The 22,107-nt window shown below is 41.0% G+C and overlaps 1 protein-coding gene across 2 annotated transcripts in view; it reads right to left on the reverse strand.

The window, feature by feature from the left end:
• The window catches only part of PHACTR1 (phosphatase and actin regulator 1), a 575,867-nt gene that overhangs the window by 518,764 nt on the left and 34,996 nt on the right, over window positions 1-22,107 (reverse strand). For both annotated transcript variants that reach the window (XM_029945399.1, XM_029945400.1), the window contains one exon: window positions 17,313-17,459. In XM_029945399.1, coding sequence (XP_029801259.1) covers window positions 17,313-17,459 — 147 coding nt within the window. The remainder of the gene's footprint in view (window positions 1-17,312; window positions 17,460-22,107) is intronic.

Here is a 22,107-nt window from a genome sequence, read left to right on the forward strand (position 1 = left end):
CTTTTAAATACCTAGAGTCTGCAGATTTTTTATTTCCCTTTCCTTCTTAAAAAATGTTTATTTATTTATTTCTGAGAGAGACAGAGAGTAAGAGAAGGAGAGAGAGCGCACAAGCAGGGGAGAGGCAGAGAGAGAGGGAAATACAGAATCCAAAGCAGGCTCCAGGCTCTGAGCTGTCAGCACAGAGCCTGATGCGGGGCTTGAACCCACCAACCACGAGATCATGACCTGAGCTGATGTTGGACACTCAACTGACTGGGCCAGCCAGGCACCCCTTCTCTTTCCTTCTTTTCTCTTGCTGGGAATCACAGGGCTCTCTAGGACATAATTTCCTCATTTGCAAGATGTGTTAACAGGTAATCTCTACACTTTAGCTAAGCACGGCTCTAAATATTTTAATAAGTTTTCCACTCTGAATTTTAGGGCAGATTGAGTATTATAGCATAATTACAAAACATTCTATTGCGTCCAGGTGTATACTCTAAGGACTTGGAGATGTAGGATGGCCTCCAACACAGAGAGTGTTCAGTGAGGTTCATTTTATAAAACTTAGCAATGGTCTTCAGAGATGTAGAAAGTGGGAGACTGCCAGGATCTTCTCATAATGATGCCAATTCTTATAGTTCAGCCCCAAAAGAAAACAAAAGCCAGGTCAATGAGGAGAAACACATTATGTTTGGTTATACCTGCTTCATTTCTGCTTCTGCATTTTCAAAATGGAGAAAATGAAAGGTATCCTTCTTTGTGATGCATGGGAGAAGGAATAGCTCATCTCCTTTGCAAGAACTGCACTTTCAGTCTTCCTCCTCATCTAAGGAATCACTTCAGGGGAGACTATGAGCTGAGAATTGATAAAGAAAAGTTAATGGGATCATCGCAAATATTATTGCAACTCTAATGGAAAATGCAACCCTTTCTTTCCATATTTTACAGGACTCAGACACAAACTCTAGGGACTATCCTATCTCTGGACTCCTCCAAGAGAGCAGGGCTGAAGAGCTGGATACAGCAATACTGGGAGGCCTGCCTGGATTGGAGACAGCTTGGATGGGGTAAGTGTCTCCTTGCTCTAAAGCTTCTGCTTATGGAAACTGTCAGAAGGAAACAAGGATCAGATATATGAAGATGCCTATAGATCTTAGTAAAAGTGAAGAGAAGGAGGTCTCATTCATTGCTGGTGGGAATGGAAAATGGTACAGCCATTTTTGAGAGCAGTTTGGTGGTTTCTTACAAAACAAAGCTTACTCTTGCCATATGATCCAGCAATCTCATTCCTTGGTATTTATCCAAAGGAGTTGAAAACTTATGTCCACACAAAAACCTGCACATGGATGTTTATAGCAGCTTTAATCATAATTGCCCAAACTGGGAAGCATTCAAGATGTCCTTCAGTAGGTGAATAGATAAATAAACTGTGGTAACATCCAGACAGTGGAATGCTATTCAACACTAAAAAGAAATGAACCTGGGCACCTGGGTGGCTCAGTTGGTTAAGCATCTGACTTTGTCTCAAGTCATGATCTCTCAGCTTGTGAGATTCAGTCCTGCATCTGGCTTTGTGCTGACAGTTCAGAGCCTACTTTGGATTCTGTGTCTTTCTCTCTCTCTGACCCACCCCAGCTCACGTGTGTGTGTGTGTGTGTGTGTGTGTGTGTGTGTGTGTGTGTGTGTGAAAAATCAATAACCAGTTAAAAAAATAAAAAATAAATAAAAAGAATGAACTATCAGGCCATGAAAAGACAGGGAAAGCCCTTACATGCACACCACCTTAAATGCATATGAAATGATATTTAGGAAAAGGTAAAATAATAAGGATGGCAGAAAAATCAGTGATTGAAAGGGTTTGGGGGTGCAGAGAGAGATGAATAAGAAGATCACAGAGGATCTTTAGGGCAGTGAAAATACTCTGTATGTTGCTATAATGATGGATGCATGCCAGTATACATGTGACTAACCCACAGAAAGTGGGTCAACTATGACTGAGAATGAACCCTAAGGTCAACTATGGACTTGAGGTGACAGTGACATGTCAGTGTAAGTCCATCAGTTGTAGCAAATATCCCACTCTGGTGGGAGATGTTGGTCATGGGGGGGGCTGTGCATGTGTGGGGGCAGGAGGTCTGGGGGGAATCTCTGTACCTTCCTCTCCATTCTGCTATTAACCTAAAACTGCTCTTAAAAAATAAAGCCCTTTTACCAATATGTCTAGACCATACACTTACTCAATGCTGTACATCCATTACATCTCAGTAAAAACACAAAAGTGCAAAAAAATAAAATAAAAAAATGAAGTCCTTTTTAAAAAAACTGAAGGGGCGTCTGGGTGGCTCAGTTGGTTAAACATCCGACTTCAGCTCAGGTCATGATCTCATGGTTCATGGGTTCCAGCCCCACATTGGGCTCTGTGCTGACAGCTCAGAGCCTAGAGCCTGCTTCCGATTCTGTGTCTCCTTCTCTCTCTCTGCCCCTCTCCTGATTACACTGTCTCTCTCCATCTCTCAAAAATAAATAAATGTTTGAAAAATTTTTTTTAAAAACTGGAGAAGAAATCCAATGAGATTTGTATAAAGCCAGACTAAGAGCAAAGTGGCCATTGCCCTGATAACATTTTTTTTTTATTGCAAGTACTTTTTGAGCACCTGTTATGGGCCATGCTCTGTGCTCGAGACTGAGGATTCAGGGGTAAGTAAGGCAGACATAATTTCTTCCCTCAAAAAAAGCTTGGCATCTGGTGGACGTTGATATTCCTATGTGGATTTGTTTGTTGAAGAAACTGTTTAATTCATGCAAGCATGTAACAGGCCTTTGATGAATATTTGTTATATGGATATTTAATGAAATAAGTCACAATAAACAAGTCATCCGTGTTTGTCTGAATATTTTGTCCAGGTTTTATGAGGGGACTTTGGCTAATCTAATCATTGTTGCTGTATCAGAACATCAAGATTTCATGTTAATAAACTAAGCTGACCATGCATCTTGCTTGAATGGTTTGAAAGGTGTTTATTGAGCACCTACTATGCCAGGTACTTTGCTTCATACCCCCCCCCCTTCAAGTCATCCATGACTCTGGGAAATGAATCTGCCCATCCTATATGTAAGCAAACCGAGAATATAAAGATCATTGACTTGCCCAACAGAGTCAGGATTCAGACCCAGGTCTGTCTGAGACATCTGTGCTTCTCCCTCTCCACCCCAAACGTCAAGAGCAGTCAGGAGAGCTGCACTACACCTGTATCTAACCAAAGTCCCATGTGACTCAATAATCCCACAGCATTTTCCTCCTTCTGTGTATGAAAACATATTACAAATTAGTGGGTGCTCCTGGCAATTTGCCCCTGGGAAGGCCAGAGCTCTATCTTTTCCTTGCTCCCCTGCTTCCTTGATCTATTTCCAGCTCTACAATCTTTACAGTTTCACCAACAGTAAGGCATTTTGTCCTGATGCTAGGCAGAGCCAGGAATGTAGCAGGAGAAATTAGGATTAGGTGGCCCTAAGACCCGAAAGTGTTCTCTCTCTCAGGGGAGGAAAATAATTGAGCCGCAGCAACAGACTTATGGAAATTGAGGGCTTATGGAAGAAATTTATATTTTTATGAACCCACATAAATAACACAATTCATTTTCTTAGGGTCACCAAAGAGCAAGAGCAAGAGAGATAAAACCAGTTATAATTTAGAAAAGACACTAAAATGCGCTCAAGATTCATTGTGGTTATTGGATCATATTTGAGGTTTACAGAGATTGACAGAGAATAAAGTCCTCAGAACCAGCAACCTGGAAAGAACATTACATCGCTTTAATATACACCAGTGTTGTTGAGTGTATGTTGTTGTGGTGAATGTGCTACATACTTGAATCAATGTACAAGTAGCCATAAGATGCTTCCCATCTTTCTCCAGTTCTGAATGCTGAATACTGGCTGCAGAAAAGCTTTCATTTGATAAACATCCACTTCTCTATTTAGTCCCTTTTATGCTTTTTTATTATGACCTATGTGATTTCCTTTCAAAACCATTTCAGTTCGGTGGGGGAAAAATTTAATATGAAAGGTGTCTGGGTGGCTTAGTCGGTTAAGCTTCTGATTCTTAGTTTCGACTCAGGTCATGATCTCACCGTTCATGGGTTCGAACCCTATGTGTGGGATTCTCTCTCTCTCCCTCTCTTTCTGCCCCTGCCCTGCTCGTGCTTCCCTCTCGCTCTCAAATTAAACAAATAAACTTAAAAAAAGTTAACACGAATGTCTCCTCGTCTGAACTGTGTTATAACATGAAAAGGAATTTTATCTTTCACAATTGGACTTTTTCCTTTGCCTCAGTAATATATTTTTTAAATCAATGATTGTGTTTTATTAATTACTACTCTTTATTCCTCTCTGCCACTTGCCACCAAGATCTTAGTTGTCTAAGTACTATGATGACTGAATTTGAATGAAATAGTGCTAATAATTTTGAATAAGACCTACACATAAGTCAGCGAGATATTGAACATGTATTCTTATTTGTGTACAAAGAGCCCACTAATAGCTTTCTCTGGACAAATCACCTCTAATAAATGAAGCTGGCAACGTGTCCATAAAAGAGCTGATGCAATGCCTGATTGAGTGATTATACCAGCCTTTTCTGTGTTGGTTAAATTCAGTCATTGTTTCATTTCTACCTCAATATTTCCACTTCAGTGTCCTTAATAAGTGGAACCAGGGAGGAGATAGAATGCAGACCATAGTAGCTGTAACTCTCCTGAATTGCCCCTATAATTGGGTTTATGAAAGGACTCTAGATGATTTATGTCTTTATGAGGTAACTTTACAGCAGAAATTGTTCATACAGATCATATTATATGAGCTGTAACAGAGAGGCCAATAAAGTGAGTTTAAGGCTGATTTGAGCTTACTTTTGGGTTGACCCGGTATTATTTTTATGGATGGTTCTAGTTGGTCTTAGACTCAACACATGCTTCCATTTCTATGGTTGCTATTTTATCAGACAAATGATGACATGGCCTGACTCGATCTTGGCGGACAAGAAAAATATGGGCAAATCTTTTCTTCCTGGAAATACAAATGTTCTCATTAAAATTTTTTTTAAATGTGTATTTATTGTAGAGCGAGAGGCAGAATACGAGCATAGGAGGGGCAGAGAGAGAGACACACACACAGAATATGAAGCAGGCTCTAGGCTCTGAGCTGTCAGCACAGAGCCTGAAGTGGGGCTCAAACTCATGAGCTGCGAGATCATGACCTGAGCTGAAGTCAGACGCTGAGCCACCCAAGGCACCCCGGGAAATACAAATGTTTTTAGGATGCCAGAGAGAATTATTACCTGTACTACGGGTGCAAATATATGAATAGACTTGGAAAAACAAAAAAGAAGTTTTAAATCAACTAAATGGCCCACCAAGGGAGCACTGACTGCTGTCTGGTTGCTTCATAAAATGGGGAGACTCTTTGTGGCGAGGAGTCAGTGACACAGAAGGTAGGAAACATCTTTGGCTAAAACATCAGAAACCACAATAATGATTTATTTCTGCATATTTAAAATGAACTCCTTCCAGGAGAAGATAAAGGAAAACTACCTCAGGGCTTTTACAACTTGAAAAAAGACTTAGTCATTTTGAAGTTTGACAAAATTATAATAATGTCTCAAGTATCTAACTGGCTTAAAGCCTATTAACCGAATATCTTTTTGTGTCAAAATGCACTAAAATACACTCCTGAAAATTATGTAGTATCATAAATTATATATAATGGGTATTCTGTGATTAGCCACACTTTGGCGTGGTCTGCATTACCCATTAGAGCTCCAGACTCAGACATCCATTGAAAAGCTTTGCTTTTATATGAATGAAACCTCCTCCAAACTGGGAGACAGACAAAACATAAAGATAAAAGTAAGAGCCCTGCCACTCCTAACTTGGTTTCTGCCTGCTCTATTTCAGTTGAACCTACTGAACATGGAGAAATTGTTTCCAGAACTGAGAAGCTGCATTATATGGAAGGTGACTCTGAGTCCCATGCCCAAACTGTTGGTGAGCGTCACTTTCCTTACTGAAATAGCTGCTTCTTAGCTGATTACAAGCCAGCATCCCGACCAGATACACCAAAGATGCTGCTGGAAGGCAGCATGGTGGGCGATCTGGAGTGAGCTCAGGGCAGCTGGCTCCGCAGCTGTGCAAAATGTGTGATTTTGTGGTTTCAGTGGGAGGTAATGATCAGCCCTAGACTTCCCCAGATACGCAGGGGACTTTCAAGCCTCTTCCTCTCAGAAATGAAAATCGTTGCCTCAAAAGCTTTGGTGTGTTGTTTAAGGTCAAAACAAATAATTAGGGCATTCCATCAGGGAAGGGAGGAGACTATGAAGAAAATGGAAGGGGAGACTGTAAAAGAGGGATGCATCTGGTTCTTTGGGCTGAGTGTGTGCCTAAGGTCAAGTTGGACAAATGCCTTGTGAGGCCAGTGGTTCCGGAGGGCAGTACAGTTACTCTTAGCTTCAAAATAACAAACGTTTGTAAAAATCTGAGCACTTTTCTCTTATGGATGGATAATAATATCTAAAGGGACCTTGTACCATGATGAGAGTGGAGGCATGAATGTAAATCAATAGATGCTGTAGTCAGTCTTTCTGGACTATTTGGCTGTGCTGAATTTTTGCCTATGGCAAAGGCAACATTTTCAGTGGGATTAGTCTATTTTTCACATTTTCATTCCTGTGCCTTGTTTGTGCCAGAGCGAGAACTCTAAAGCTGTCCCATTCATCCAGACCACATCTGGTTCTTGCCTTTGTATCTAGCCCTTGGCTATTGGCAAGGCATTTTCCCATTTGGTCCTTACAGTAACAACAGGAATTAGACAGACGGTGTGTTATCCCCACATTCCAGGTTTCAAAGATTCAGAGATGATTCAGCTCCTAAGTAGCAGAGTCAGATTTGGGAATTAGCAAGGCTCCAAACCCATCATAGAACACTTATGCCCAAGTTTCGGAAAAGAGAAGATGTTCTTCCTGACTCTTAAAAGCTAAGATTCTGTGATTTTTGATTTTTACTTATGTGGATGACTTCTCAAACTGACAAGCTGTGTTCTCTCTCTTTTCTCACTTCCTCTTTGCCTTCCTCCTTTCTTCTTCCTATATCCCTTTCCCTGCCCTTTTCCCCCCTTCTCACAAAAACACCTCCTCCATGTTCAGTGGATCACTGGGATATCCTGTAGCTAGTCCTCCATTTGGCCATTCCCAAAATGATATTTCTAAATGCTATTTGCAAAAGATATTTCAAGGCATATATATGGGGTATTCTAAACAAGGACTGAATAGAGGTAAATTAGCTATGAAAATTTGTTCCTTGTCTGAAAGTTTCTGAATTTATAGCTCATTTGTCTTATAAGATGTGGTAATTAGAAAGACAACTTCCTTTTTTCCTTTTTTCTTTTCATTATTTCCTTTTTTTCTTTTTGGTAATATCTTGGAAGAATAGGACAAAGATGAGGCAATACACAGAAATGTAATAGAGCTTTCTGTCCATTTTGTGTAATGAATACTCACTATATGCCAAGTATTATTCTAAGTTTTTCACATTTTCTTTTTTCTTTTTCTTTCTTCCTGTCTTTTTTTTTTTTTTTTGAGAGAGAGAGCATGAGTTGGGAGAGACGGGTAGAGTGAGAGAGAGAGAAAGGGAATCTTAAGCAAAGCTCCACACAGGGCTTTGATCCCGTGACAGTGAGATCATGACCTGAGCTGAAATCAAGAGTCAGATGTTTAACCAACTGAACCACCCAGGAACCCCTGAGTTTTTCACATTTAATAAAATTATCTACTCTTCAAAACAACAACAACAACAACAACAACAACAGCCCTCCAAGGTGGTCACCGTTATTAATTTCATTTTATAGGTGAGAAACTAAAGAGGTTCAGTGTCTTGCCCAAGGTCACCCTGCTACTAAATGACAGAGTGAGGATTCAAACCCAGGAAGTCTAGTTCCAGATATTCTCACATAACCACTATTACTACCCTGGAAAAGAGAGGATGCTTTCTCACGGCTCCTCTTCCCACTCTGCAAGCCTCCATTATGACTTCTGTGGGTTCCAGTCACTTCTGCCTTCGAAAACCCCTTTCACCACAAAAAATATTAAAAACTATATTTTTATTATTATGTTGGCATAGAGACAAATATAAACCAGGCTGGATTATATTCATTTTTTCTTCTGACCTTAAAAGAAATTAAAACATTTTTTGTGAGCTTCAAAAGGTATTGTGAGCCTGGGCTTTGTGCCTACTGTGCGCAAGAGCTAAGTTGGTCTTTACTCTGGAGTTTTGTCTTTCACTGTGATTCATGTCTGGTTAGGAGACTGAATCTATCACATTCTTTGGGGAATCAAAAAAGATGCGGATTTCCTTGCAAATTCTTTTTCTGTGTTCAGAAATAGCATCTAGAAAACTATTAGTTAAGTAATATTTTTATTTTTTAATTTGTTTTTTAAAGCTTTTATTTATTTTGAGAAAGAGAGAGTACATGCTTGTGAGCTGGGGAGGGGCAGAGAGAACAGGAGAGAGAGAAGCTCAAGCAGGTTCTGCACTGTCAGCATAGAACCCAATGTGGGGCTCAAACTCACAAACTACAAGATTATGACCTGAGCCAAAACCAAGAGTTGGATGCTTAAATGACTGAGCCATCCAGGTGCCCTGATTTAAGTAATTAAAAAAAATTCTTAATGTTTATTTATCCTTGAGAGGCAGAGACAGAGCATATGTGAGGAAGGAGCAGAGAGAGGGGGAGACACAGAATCTGAGGCTCCAGGCTCTGAGCTGTCAGCACAGAGCCTGACGCGGGGCCCAAACTCACAAACTTCGAGATCATGACCTGAGCCGAAGTCAGACACTTAACCCACTGAGCCATGCAGGCGCCCCTAAGTAATGTCTTTTAAACTATGGGTTGTAAAATCATTTAAATGGGTCATGACTAGAATTTTTATAACTAGACTATGTTCAAATGGAATGTATGGGAAGGAATGGAATAGGATAATATAGAAAACATCAGAGTACATTTGCACATATTAAGGGCATTTTAAAGAATATCTTATTCCAATCATAAATATCCATGTGTGTGTGAGGTTAAAGTGCATTTCTTAATGAGTCCTAGACTAATATATATAATATATATTACATATATATATAATATATTTAATACTGAGCTAGGATGCATTCCTAATTCTATTTCCCTTAGCCATGATAACCTTAAAATATGACTTTCTAGCCAAGTTGACCATATCAGTTTGCTCTCTTGTAAGAAATCGTGGCCATTAAGAATATGGGTCTGAAGTCATAAAAGATGATCCAAATTCCAATTCTTCATTTTATTCCCCTTATTATCTCCATTACCATTGCTAAGTTATTTAACCACTTTGTGACTTAGTTTCCACATGGATGAAATAAGGATAGTAATAATCATACCAATCTCATAAGGTCATTATAAGAAAAAAATAAACAAGTGTTTATAAAACCCTCAGCACAGTAGATGTTAGTAAACACACAGATATGCTGACAGCTTAAATATATTAAAAAATTTTTAATGTTTTATTTTTGAAAGAAAGAGCGTGAACAGGAAAGGGATGGGAGGAGGGCAGAAGATCTGAAGCAGGCTCCACACTGAGAGCAGCAAGCCTGATGTGGGGCTCGAACTCATGAACTGTGAGATCATGACCTGAGCTGAAGTTGGACACTCAACTAACTGAGCCACCCAGGTGTCCCTTAAATATTTATTTCTGAGCCAGACCTCATTTTAACCTTAGGCTTGTCTAATTGCTCATTTGATACCTCCATTGGGATGTCTAGTAGGCATCTCACACTTGACACATCTGCATTTGAACTTCTGACCATTCCCACCACATCCCCAAGAGCTCCTTTTATCCTCATGGCTGCTCAGGCCAAAACCTTTGAAGGACTCCATGTTCCTTTCCTTCTCTTACAGCCCACAATGAATCCATCAAGAAAGCTTATTGGCTATCCCTTCAAATACATACAGAAGGAACTGACCTCTTCTCACTGCTGCTTCTCTGCCTCACAGCTTAGCCACCGCCATTTCTCTGGGTTACCTAAAGCTTCCAGATCAGTTTCCCTCATTCCTCATTGTCCCACTCTAGTCTGCTCATGGCACAGCAGTCCCAGTGATCCTTTTAAAATCTGTCTCAGATCATTGTTTGTCTTTTGTTTAAATCCCTGCATTGTCCTACACTCCACTTCGAGAGTCAAGGCTGCAGTAGCGCCCCAGATCCTGTATAATCTGGTCCCTGTTTCCTTACAAATATCTTTTCCAGCCACATTGGGCTCCTCTCCAGGTCTTGAACATACCAGAAACTCCAGTTAAAGGGTCTTTACATTCGCTTTCCCTGAGCTCTCTCCTGGTCTGCCCTCCACCCATATTGGCATTGCGCATTCTCTCACCTACTTTGGAGAATTTTGTTCACATTCCCTCTTCTCAATGTTGCCTATCCTGCAGTCCACCCCTTTCTATGCCTCTACATGCCTTGTAAGCATAGCTTGCTTTATTGATTTTTGTCTTAACTTATAAAATACTACACAGTGTATATAATTATATTGTTTATTGTCTATAACCCACTTTAAGGAGTTAAAATTCATGAGGGTTAGATGGTTCTTTGTTTGTGCTTTTTTTTTTTTTTTTTTTTTTTTTTTTTTTTAAGAAAGCTCCACACTGGGCATGGAGCCCAGTGCAGGGCTTGAACTCAAAACCCTGAGACAAAGACCTGAGCTGAGATTCAGAGTCAAATGCTTAACCAACTGAACCAACTGAGTTTATTTTGATTACTAATATTTCCCAAGTGTCTAAAACATGGCCTAATAAATATTTAACTTCTCAATTAACATTTGTTGAATGAATAAATTTTATTATTTCCTCCTACCTTCTTCTACCTCCCCTCTCCCAAAACACAGGGCCCAGATGGAACAGGGAAAATCAAGCATAACAAAGCTCTTTCTATATTCTTGATTAAACCATGATTGAGTATTAAACCAACTTGCCATTTGTTTGGTAGAGATCCAGAAATAATGGGCTCTCTGTGTCTATAAATGGCAAACAATCACATTCATAAAGTTCAGTACGGCTTCAAAACCAAGAAATACATTGAATTCTCATGACTACAATTACAGCTCAACTATTTACTGTTCAAAGATTCTGCTCTTGAGTTGTTAGTTTAGGGTATACAAATGAGGCAGAAAAGATCAACAGGAAAACCACAAGCTTTTATACAACACTTGCTTTTATAAATGTTAAATAACTAGTAGTGCGATTTTTTTCTGTTGTCTTTCGATAGCCTGTGTTGAAAGTCATGCCAGTCCATCATCATTCAATAAGGCCATAAAATTGATTTTGTCTTTCATTTAACTATCCTACATTATATAAAAGACTTGTAAATTAAAGTAATTAAGATGTCAACATGACCCACTTTTTTCCCTCCTGAAATCACACCCACTCTACTACCTACCAAATAGGGTAGGGACGGGGATGAAACAAAGGGGGAAAATGCTAGAATTCTTCTTGTACCACACAATGAGGGACACGTTATATCTATTAATAGTTCTTTCAGGGCCTCTTTTGTTTTTATGACATAATACACTGACTATAATGTATGTCTCCTTTTTCACCTTATCAAGTCAAGGAGAAAAATAGCCCTACATATTATCTTCTGTTTCCACTTGTGTTTTAACTCTTGCTTGTACAATAAATGATCATGAATTGAAGTTGCACACATCAAGGAATAATTTCATGTGTAATATTAAAATAATTTTGCTTTGTATTAAAATACGTGTAGGCACACCTAGTCAGTTAAATGTCTGACTTTAGCTCAGGTCATGATCTCACAATTAGTGAGTTCAAGCCCTGAAACAGGCTCTGTGCTGACAGCTGAGATCAAGAGTTGGACACTTAACTGACTGAGCCACCCAGGCCCCCTAAGACTTCATAGATTTTAAAATCTAAATCCCTCATCTAAGGACTCAGTGAATCAAGCCTAGAAAAATTAAATGACTTGTCCATGGCAGAGATGCATTAAAATCAAGTTTTTCTGACTCTTGATTCATATTTTTCATATAAAACACACTTTCATGATCTTCTCTCTCTCTCTCTCTCTCTCTGTATATGTATGTATGTGTATGTATATGTATATGTACATATATATTACAAACTAAACAAGTAACATATCATTTAGTGATAAGATAATAGTAAATGTAATACTTAGATGTCAAAAATATTTTAATAATGCCCAGACCAGTGATCCCAAGGAAATTTAACCATGTAACACAGATTTTGTGTTCAAGTTGTTTCATAAACGTATGGATTGCTGTTGAAGCAATAACATTGTAAGCAGCCAAGTTAAATATTAACAGCAAAGGGCTTCCTATTTCTTCATATTGTTAATTATTTGCTTTCCTTTAGTTTGTTTATATTATTTATATTATCTGGAGTGGTCTTCATCAGTATCATCTGAAGGTACTACATAATGAGATTACCAGGTTGGTTAGCCTTAAGAACAGCTAAGAAGAGGGGCAGACCCTACAGAACCCCATAATAGAGGCTTCTAGTCAACTACATGGCCATCCAGTTGGATGGTGGCTACTGAATGTGAGAAGCAATACTTTCAAGGAGATATTGGGCTTACAAAATAAAAGCCATATGATCTGCCTTCAATTTGAAATCAGTAACAAAAAAAAATATTGTGAGGGAGACATTGACATTCTTCAGTGAAAGAGTGAAGGAAGATGCTTCCCAAGTCCTTCACATTGGTTGAGTATGAAAATATTCCCAATTTTGCCTAGGGACAGTTCTCATTGCTAAGTGATGATATCACATTCTGGGCTGTCACTTCTCAGTATCAGAGGTTTTCAAATTTTAACTAAGAGATAAAGATCTTCATCCTCCTCGGGGCACCTGGGTTAAGAGTCTGGCTTCAGTTCAGGTCCTGATCTCACAGTTCAGGGGTTCGAGCCCTGCATCAGGCTCTGTGCTTGACAGCTAGCTCAGAGCCTGGAGCCTGCTTCGAACTCTGTACTCCTCTCTCTGACCCTCCCCTGCTTGCACTGTCTTTCTCTGTCTCTCAAAAATAAAAAAAACATTTAAAAAATTTAAAAAAATGGTTCAAAAAACAAAGATCTTCGTACTCAAGAAAGATAGGAAAGAGATTTTCTGAGACCAAGTTTATATCTTAATATGGCTGACCCACCCATTCTCACAGGTAGCCAGAACAAGCCAATTTTGACAGCCATTATCCTCTGTGCCTGAGTGAGGAAGACAAACAGAAGTCAGAAATAGCCATCCATGGCTTATATCAGAATCTAAAACTAATCTTGAAGTCCCAAGGATGAGAGGTATTCTGAAGTTGACTATGCTATTAATTTAAAACCTATTCCACACAAAAGCAATTCTGAAATGTAAACAAAGGTTAAATTTCTTTATGATTAGAGAAATACATACTCTTCTCAATAGTGACCCAATATTGGCAGTGGGGTTTAAACAATCCTAAATCATCAGAGTGACTAGCTTTCCATCTTTTGACATGCCTTTAGAAATTTTAGATGCACTTATCACTTTTTTATTTACCATAACATTTCCATTTATCTCAGTGTGTAATTGCAGAGAACCTTCCAGTTTCAGCACCTTCTAGGTATCAAATACTCTTCTAACTGTCAATATAAAGATAAATAAAACACACTAGCCTACAGGAAAATGTCCATCAGACAAGCTGCAACTCTTCAGTGCATTCACTTCAATGCAGTGAATGAATGACCTCATAAGGCAGGGTAAGTTCTCACAAGCTAAATGTCAATGATGTTCATTACTAAGTGAGAACACAATTAGAAACACTTGCTACTAATAGTGTGAACATATTCTTCTGTTACACAATGTCCTTATAACACATTTTAATTTCTCAGGGAAAAAAAAAAACCTCTTTCAATGTTTTAAATGAGGTCTGATGTGTCTGAGTAAGTTTCAGCAAATACATTGACTTAATTTTCTCTAGCATTTATACTATCTTCAGCAAATAATCATTATTAATGTTAGCATAATATACTAAGTGCTAATAGAAGGTAAAAACCTACAAAAGGGGCTCTTTTAGAAGAATGGAAGTCATGGTTAAGAAAATCCCTATTCTATACTCTGTCAGTTTATGCTGAAACTTGGAATTTGCATCTTCATAAAGTGATGAAAGACCCACATTTTGGTGCTATTCTTTGACTGACTTGGGACTATAGGTATATCCTTCACTCAAGCTGTGGAGTTATTTCTGAAATGATATTACTAAGTGCCCTTAGGGACAGGATGTAGTTGAAAGGATGCTTAAGTATTTAATTAGTATTCAAAATGCCCATTCCACTTTATTTGGCAACTATACAGATTAGTTTGAGGGAGATGGTACCCAAAATGAATTTGTGAGATCTAAATAAAATGAGCATATGTATATTTATTCCATGAAGCATTACTAAACCTCTAAAATATTCAACATGTACTTATATATAATGAGTGGGTATGAGAAAGCAAATATTAAACATAAATAATTTAAACCAACAAAGAATTTTTCTGGAAAGAATAAACACTAAGAGACTGGGGTTGGGGGGGGAGGTAGAAGAAGAGTGGGGATAAAGGACAAACGAAAGCTTCCTTACTTAATTGTTTATAAACTGTTGTTAGGAGACAAAGTTCTCTCTATGCCCAAAGTATGTAATTTATTCAAAGTGTGCAGGCTCCTCTGTTCAGCAATGCTGATAACGACACTAATAGTTTAATTACAACTTGCTGCTCAAGGAGATAAACAAGGCTGTTTGCTTTTTAAACCAGGGGTTACAATTACTTTTAAACGCGGGGGAAAGGCACATCTGCGGGTAGATCTTACTAAGTCAGGAAAGCAACCAGAAACCAGCTGGAAAATAAACAAAGCACCAGGAGTGAGCAGCCTGCGCAATATTAGAGCAGAGCTGCCTGATTTGAGCAGTGGAGCGGTAGGCGTGAGGCGTAGTAAACAGGCGCCAAATGTGGGTGGTCAGAGATAGAAAAGTTTTTGGTGACTAGGTCTCCTGCGTTTTCCCGGGGTTTCCATCACTGGGAGGGACTAGGTACCCTTCCCTCCGCAGTCTTGCTTATAGTCACCTCCCTGTCACAAAGTCCTTCGTGTCAGCACCACTGAGGGAGGACAGCTCCCCTACCCGCAGAACGCAGTCCACTGCGCTGCCCTCCCTTCTTTACCAACATCCTCTGGATGGAATTTCTCTTTCCTGCTGGTGTCCTTCTTGATTTTGCTTTTAGGGAGAGTCTAAGGAGCATATAGAAAAGACTGGGACCTTGTTTGACTTGTTTGTTTCCAGATAAAAGACAGACTAGTCTTGTCTGAAAAGTCCAATCTTTTAGTTGGCCTCCAGAGGAATTTAACCAGAATAAAAGATTACAAACCACTGGGTTTAATCTGGTGGCAAAATGGCTCAACCTAATTCAGTAGTAGCTGAAACTTGAAACTCTCTTTTAGTATTTTATTTTATTGTTTTGTTGTAAAAGTAAAACAAGGTAAACAACCTTTACTAACTGCTGCTCTAGCCCTTTTTCTCCTGTGCTAAAAACAAAGACTCTAGGGGAATGTACCAGAGTTTGCCAGCAAAGGGGTCAGTAGTACAATTTCCCATGTCACTGAGTAAGAAAACAAAGTCATCAAAGAAACTCTTCTCTATCCTTCTGAAGACATCTCACAACCAGATCCTGAATCTGGAACATGCACATGAAGGATGAAAAGTTCCAAAGTGAGGCCATAGGCTACACAGCATGCCACAAAAATTGCCAGAGCTTCCCCCAATAAACTCCTCATTTCCTCAGCACTAAACCAGCGGAAACATTTTAGCAGTGACAAGAAAATATATGATTAAAACTCCAAATCACCAAGACAGGAAAATAACACTCCAACCAACTTGGCCACTCTGGTCCTTTCAGTTATCCTTCTAGTCATGAAGATACAGTTCCTTAGCCAACACATGCTGTTTCTCTAGTCAGAGGTTTCTCTTTTGTCCAAACTTCTCAATAGTATATAAAATATTCATCATGTGAAGGTTTTCTTTGCTCCAACACATGCACACACATATTTTCATTCAGTTCCATTTTCAAGGAGTTAGTTTCCTAAAGAAAAAGGTATTACCTGGCTTTTCAACTTATTTCAAAGGATAGTCTTCAGAAAAATGCCCTCACTCTTTTTGCACTGGAATTTCTAGAACATGAAGGGACATTTAAAAGGAAGAGACACAAGCTGGGGCAGAGGCTTAGGAGTCATTCAGAAAAGGCAGCACTATGAAGTTACTGGTGATCAACTTCTTCCCATTGATAGTGGCCATCTACTACTAACAGCGGGTGATGTCTGCCTATGAGTCTGTAGTGAGGACAGCAGACACTGGGCAAGTAACCCTGAGAGGTCTCAACTGAAGCAATTGGACTCTCTGGACCCTCAGTCCTCTCTCTTGCCCTACCTTTCTTCTTCCCTCCCTCTTTTCCTCCCCCTCTTTCTTCCTTTCCCTATCCCTCCCATGACCCCTTCCTCCCTCTCTCTTTACCCTCCTCCCATCCTCCTTTACCTCAGTTGCCCTTTTCACTCAATTCCACCTGGGCCACTTTGAGCACCAGTACCAGTGACAGAACCAAATCACCTAACATGTATCCAATAGACACTGTTATTATTATCATCCTTAGGGTTGCTCTCCAACTGCCTGGTGAAAAGATAAGATCCTGTTCCTAGCTGTCAACCCCACACCCTCTCACCCCTCCAACACCGCAGCAGTGGCACCAACCCAGCAAAATCACCAGTCTGAATGTCACCAACAAGTTCCAGGCTGTCATAGCCCTGCCAGCAAACCTCCCCGGCAGAGCCTTGCCAGACCCTCCGCCCACAGCCAGTGCACTCACAGCCGGATCAGGCTCTCGGTTATTCCTACGATCATTGTTATCATTGACAGCACTTTCTTCTCGTTATAGAAAGGGAAAGCCCGCGTGTGACTCCTGGGCGGATGTAGGGCTCCACGCACCCCCCTCCCCCACCTCTGCAACACACACACACACACACACACACACACACACACACACACACACACCCCTCCGTACACCGGCGACACAAAGAGCGAGTGTGCGAGCCCAGCGTCCAGTTTGGGAGGAAAAGGGGGCAGAAGGGAGGACACCGCCGGGAGGGGGAACACTCCAGGAGGGGCAGGGGGCTGAGCCTGGCGAGGAGGGAAGGGAGGCGAGGAAGCCGGGTCGGGGAGAGAGCGCCGCGAGAGGGTCGTCCTTACCCGCCCCTAGGTTGAAGGAGATCCTGGCTTCGGCGAGGTACGGCGTGTCGCTCTTGGAGCGGACTCTTCTGATGGGCCGCCGGTCTATATCATCCTCCGAAGATGCCGCCATTAATGTGGGAGGCAGGAGCAGGGTCGCCCGGCGAGCTGAGAGGGAGAAGGAGAAGGAGAGAGAGAGTGGGAGAGAGAGGCGGAAAAGGGGAGGAGGGGAAAGGAAGAGGCTCACACACGGGGAGGGGGAGGGGAGAGGGGGAGGGGAGAGGAAGGGAAGGGGACAGGGAAGGAGGGGGAAAAGAGGGGGAAAAGGGAAAAAAAGAGGGAGAGAGAAAGAAAGAGAGCAAAGGAGAGAAAAGGGTGAAGGGAAAGAAAGAAAATCCGTTAAGGATTTGTGGACTGGAGCAGAGATCAGGCTATCCCTGGCTTGCGCCCAGGGCTCTCCGACTCCCCTTGCAGCCACAGGGCCAACGAGTCAGTGTTCGTGGACTCACACCCCGCCTCTGCCCGCAGCCTCGGTTCTCAGCTGTTGGCACAGATAGGGCAATGCGAAAGGGAAGACTCCAAAGCAAAGATGCCCAGTCAGCACTGTGCCCTCTCCCGCCAAACGCACTTACTCTGCTCTTCAACTGCACACTAGGGTCTCCTTAACCCACAGGATCCTCTAGACTGAGGATGTCTGGCCAGATATACTAACTTCGGCTTTCCTTGTGTGAAATTACTACTGTTGGGGTGCAAGCCTGCGGTGGTCATGGAGGAGGGCACTGCACCCAAGGGACCCCTCTGCTCCCCCTTTCCCAACTGGGAGCTCAAATAAAGATGCAACCAGACCTGCAATCCTCAGAAGCTTTCTTACCAGCCCCATTGAACCCTAGGAGGGAGAAGAAAACTCTATACACATTTGGGAGCACTTTGGCAGTAAAGTTTCCAGAGTTGGTACTTCGAATGTAGACTAGACATTTCCACACAGAATTGAGTGACCCTCTTTGACAACCATCAACTTCTAGGATGTGTGTATGTCTATGTAACTACCTATTCATTTTAACCTTCAACATTCTCTTTCTGTGGTGACTTAGAGGGCAAATAATCATCTTCACATTGGACCTGTAGTGTCTATAATCCAGTCCCATTGTTTCTGAAGGAGAGGTGAAGATCAAGGATGCTCTACACGTCTTTGAATGTTTGCACTGCAAACTTCCCCACAGTACACAGCACAGAAGGAAGTAGAAAGGTTTCTGGAGTGTGACTGAAAACGGTTTGATGCTCCTGAATCCATTGATGGGCTAAACTCTTTGATGTGTGTCTTTCTACAGCCCCAGTCACTTGGTCTTTTTGTGGCCTGTTGATCACTCTTCTTTCTAGTAAGAGCTCACCTGGCATACACAGATAAATGCTGCCTTGATTCTCTCCCCGCTACAAAGAAAAACTCAGTGTTAAGTCATAGCCTTCAATCTCAGAGGAAGAGACGCTGCCCCAGCTCTGCAGGCCTTCCCTGTGCACTTTAGCCATCAGTGCGAACTCTCTTCTGCTCCCGCACCCTAGAATCTGCCATCTCTCCACACGGGTGTTTTACTTTCCATGTAGATAGTAACTCTTCATCTTAAGAAAAATGCATTGCCCTTGGCCGCACTGCTTCCTGAATCTCTACCATACTATTTCCTTCCCATTCCGCTTACCCCTCCCATGGAACTTCTGCCCCACAGACTCCGTTTCCTCACCCTCATCCCCTTCTTTTATCCCCACTATGGGCTTCTATCCCTACCACCCAAGCAAAGCTATTTTAAAGGTCATCATGTCCTTCTAACAGTTAAATCCATTTCTTTCTTGCCTTCTCTGAAATATGTAGTAAACTATTCTTTTGAAATAGTCTCCTCCTTTGGCTTTCAGTACTAGACCTCCTCTTGAGTCACTCCATGTCTAATTGTTCACCAAGTATCGGCACTGTTAATTTAAAATTGCTTATCCCGGCATTCAGGGCCCTTCACAACCTGACTTTAATATGGTTTTCCAAACTCGTCTCCCATTATTTATTCCAGTCTGTCCAGATTTGTCCGGGAAAGTCCGGCTCATTCTGTACCTATATCTTGGCTTGTGTCACACACTACAAATTTCTTCCCTGTAAACTTCTCATGTTCTCCCTCAGGAATGTCAGATACCTGGCCCACTAGTCTATGGCACAGTACATAGTAAATGTTCCATAGATTTTTTTTTTAATAAAAGAAAGAAGGAGAGGAAAAAAGGAGGAGAGGAATAGAGGTAGAGAAGAAGGAAAGAAGAGAAAGAAGGAGTTGTTACATAAGTAATGAATGGCTGAATTGGGGATCAGATCTATGTCTGCCTGATTTTTAAATTCTGTGTCCTTAGCCAGTATATTGATTTGCTAAATATATACATTTAGTTGACTAGCCACATTTAAAATTCACTTTTCTATGACATTTGCTTCGTTATTATGGCCTGTTTATCTTTGTTAAACATAGATTAAAAATGGGTACTTCCTCTCTCAGGAGACACAACCAGGGTATTGGGCTCATCAAATAAACTATGAAGGTTAATGCTTTTCAATGGCTAGAAAGGCTGCCAACGAATATTATGATTGTAACATTTAGGCTCAGGCTCTGAAGGAAGTGCAAAAATAAGGAGATAAATGCCAACAACTCTGAATACCGTATAATCTCTACTTCTCTTTGAATTAAGGCAGTGCCAATTGACTGTTCAAAATATTGGTGCTTCTCCACCCCATTGTATTTTCATTCACAGCCATGTCTTTAAAATTAAAAATAAAGCCTGAAGCACCTGGGTGGTTTGGGGGGATGGTGAGTGTCAGACTCTTGATTTTGGCTCAGGACATGATCTCATGGTCATGAGAACCAGCCCTGTATTGGGCTTCACACTGGATGTGGAGCCTGCTTGGAATTCTCTCTCTCCCTCTCTTTCTGCCCCTTCCCTGTTCTCTCTCTCTCAAAATAAATAAATAAACATTAAACATTTTTTAAAAAACCATTTGAATAAATACCTAGCCTTAGCTTTTCCTGTGCTTCTTTGATTTTACATTTAATGTTTCATGATATGGAAAGTACATCTTTGGATTTCTGTATCTTCTTCCTTCAACATTTTAGAAGATTAAGAACTTAACATTGCTACCACTTTAGGTGTACCTTCCTTTAAAGGAGTCTAGAGGTGCCTGGATGGCTCAGTCGGTGAAGCGTCCTACTTTGGCTCACGTCATGATCTCACAGTTCGTGGGTTTGAACCCTGTGTCGGGCTCTGCACTGACAGCTCAGAGCTGGAACCTGCTTTGGATTCTGGGTCTCCCTCTCTCTCTCTCTGCCCCTCCCCTACTCACACTCTGTCTCACTCTCTCAAAAATGAATAAACATTTTTTAAAAATTTAAAGAAGTCTAAATGTACTTTCATAAGATTTCATGATGGTCATTTTATTATTGAAATAATTCTAGGTAGACATACTTTTGATAAAAATGACATAAAAATACTACATCTACCCACATGTTCTTGAATTATTTTATTGTATTTTTAATTTTTAAATACTTATTTATTTATTCATTTTCTACATGTATTTATTATTGAGAGACAGAGAGAGAGAGAGCATGAACGGAATAGGGGCAGAAAGAGAAGGAGGCACAGAATCCAAAGCAGGCTCCAGGCTCTGAGCAAGCTGTCAGCATAGAACCTGATGTGGGGCCGAAACCCATGAACCACAAGATCATGACCTGAGCTGAAGTAGGTCGCTCAGCTGACTGAGCCACCCAGGCACCCCTTTAATGTTTATTTTTGAGAAAGAATGAGAGAGAGAGTGTGAGTGGGGGAGGGACAGAGAGAGAGGCGGTACAGAATCCCAAGCAGGCTCCAGGCTCCGAGCTGTCAGCACGGAGCCCAAGAGGGCGCTCAAACCCACAAACTGTGAGATCATGACCTGAGCCAAAGTTGAACCCTTAATTGACTGAGCCACCCATGCATCTCTTTTACTGTAGTTTTATCTCTCATTTTTGGACTTTCCCCATGTATTGTCTTTTTTGTCTCCTCTAGTTTTTCCCGTTCCCTGTTCACGGTGCTTTTTTTGCACATCTTTCTTACAATTCGCTTACAAAATCAATTCCATTTCGTGTATTTCCCTCTTATCCTTTATGAAGGACTCATTTTTGTGGGTTTGTCCTGATGTTTTCACCTTATTGGTTGTCTGGGATTTCTTTCATAGACATAATCTCTGATCATAAACTATCTGAGTGACATAGGGGGAGAAGCACTGTGGTGGCAATTCGGAATGCTGGGCGCTGCGCCCAATGCTGCCAATACCTTAACAGATAACAGTGGGCAAGTGTCACTCACTCTACCAGGATGGGTCACCTTAGCTTGAAAAATGACTGGGTCAGATAACATTATCTTAAGGCCTGCCCAGAAGACATGAACAGACACTTCTCCAAAGAGGACATCCAGATGGCCTACAGGCACATGAAATGATGCTCAACATCACTCATCATCAGGGAAACACAAATCAAAACCACACTGAGGTACCATCTCACGCCAGTCAGAGTGGCTAAAATGAACAAATCAAGGACTATAGATGATGGTGAGGGTGTGGAGAGACAGGCACCCTCCTACACTGTTGGTGGGAATGTAAACGAGTGCAGCCACTCTGGAAAACAGTGTGGAGGTTCCTCAAAAAATGATCCATAGAACTCCCTTAACCCAGCAATAGCACTGCTAGGGATTTACCCAAGAGATATAGAAATACTGATGCATAGGAGCACATGTACCCCAATGTTCATAGCAGCAATGTCAACAA

Source organism: Suricata suricatta, chromosome 7 (assembly GCF_006229205.1).
Source record: "Suricata suricatta isolate VVHF042 chromosome 7, meerkat_22Aug2017_6uvM2_HiC, whole genome shotgun sequence".
Taxonomy (NCBI): Eukaryota; Metazoa; Chordata; class Mammalia; order Carnivora; family Herpestidae; genus Suricata; species Suricata suricatta.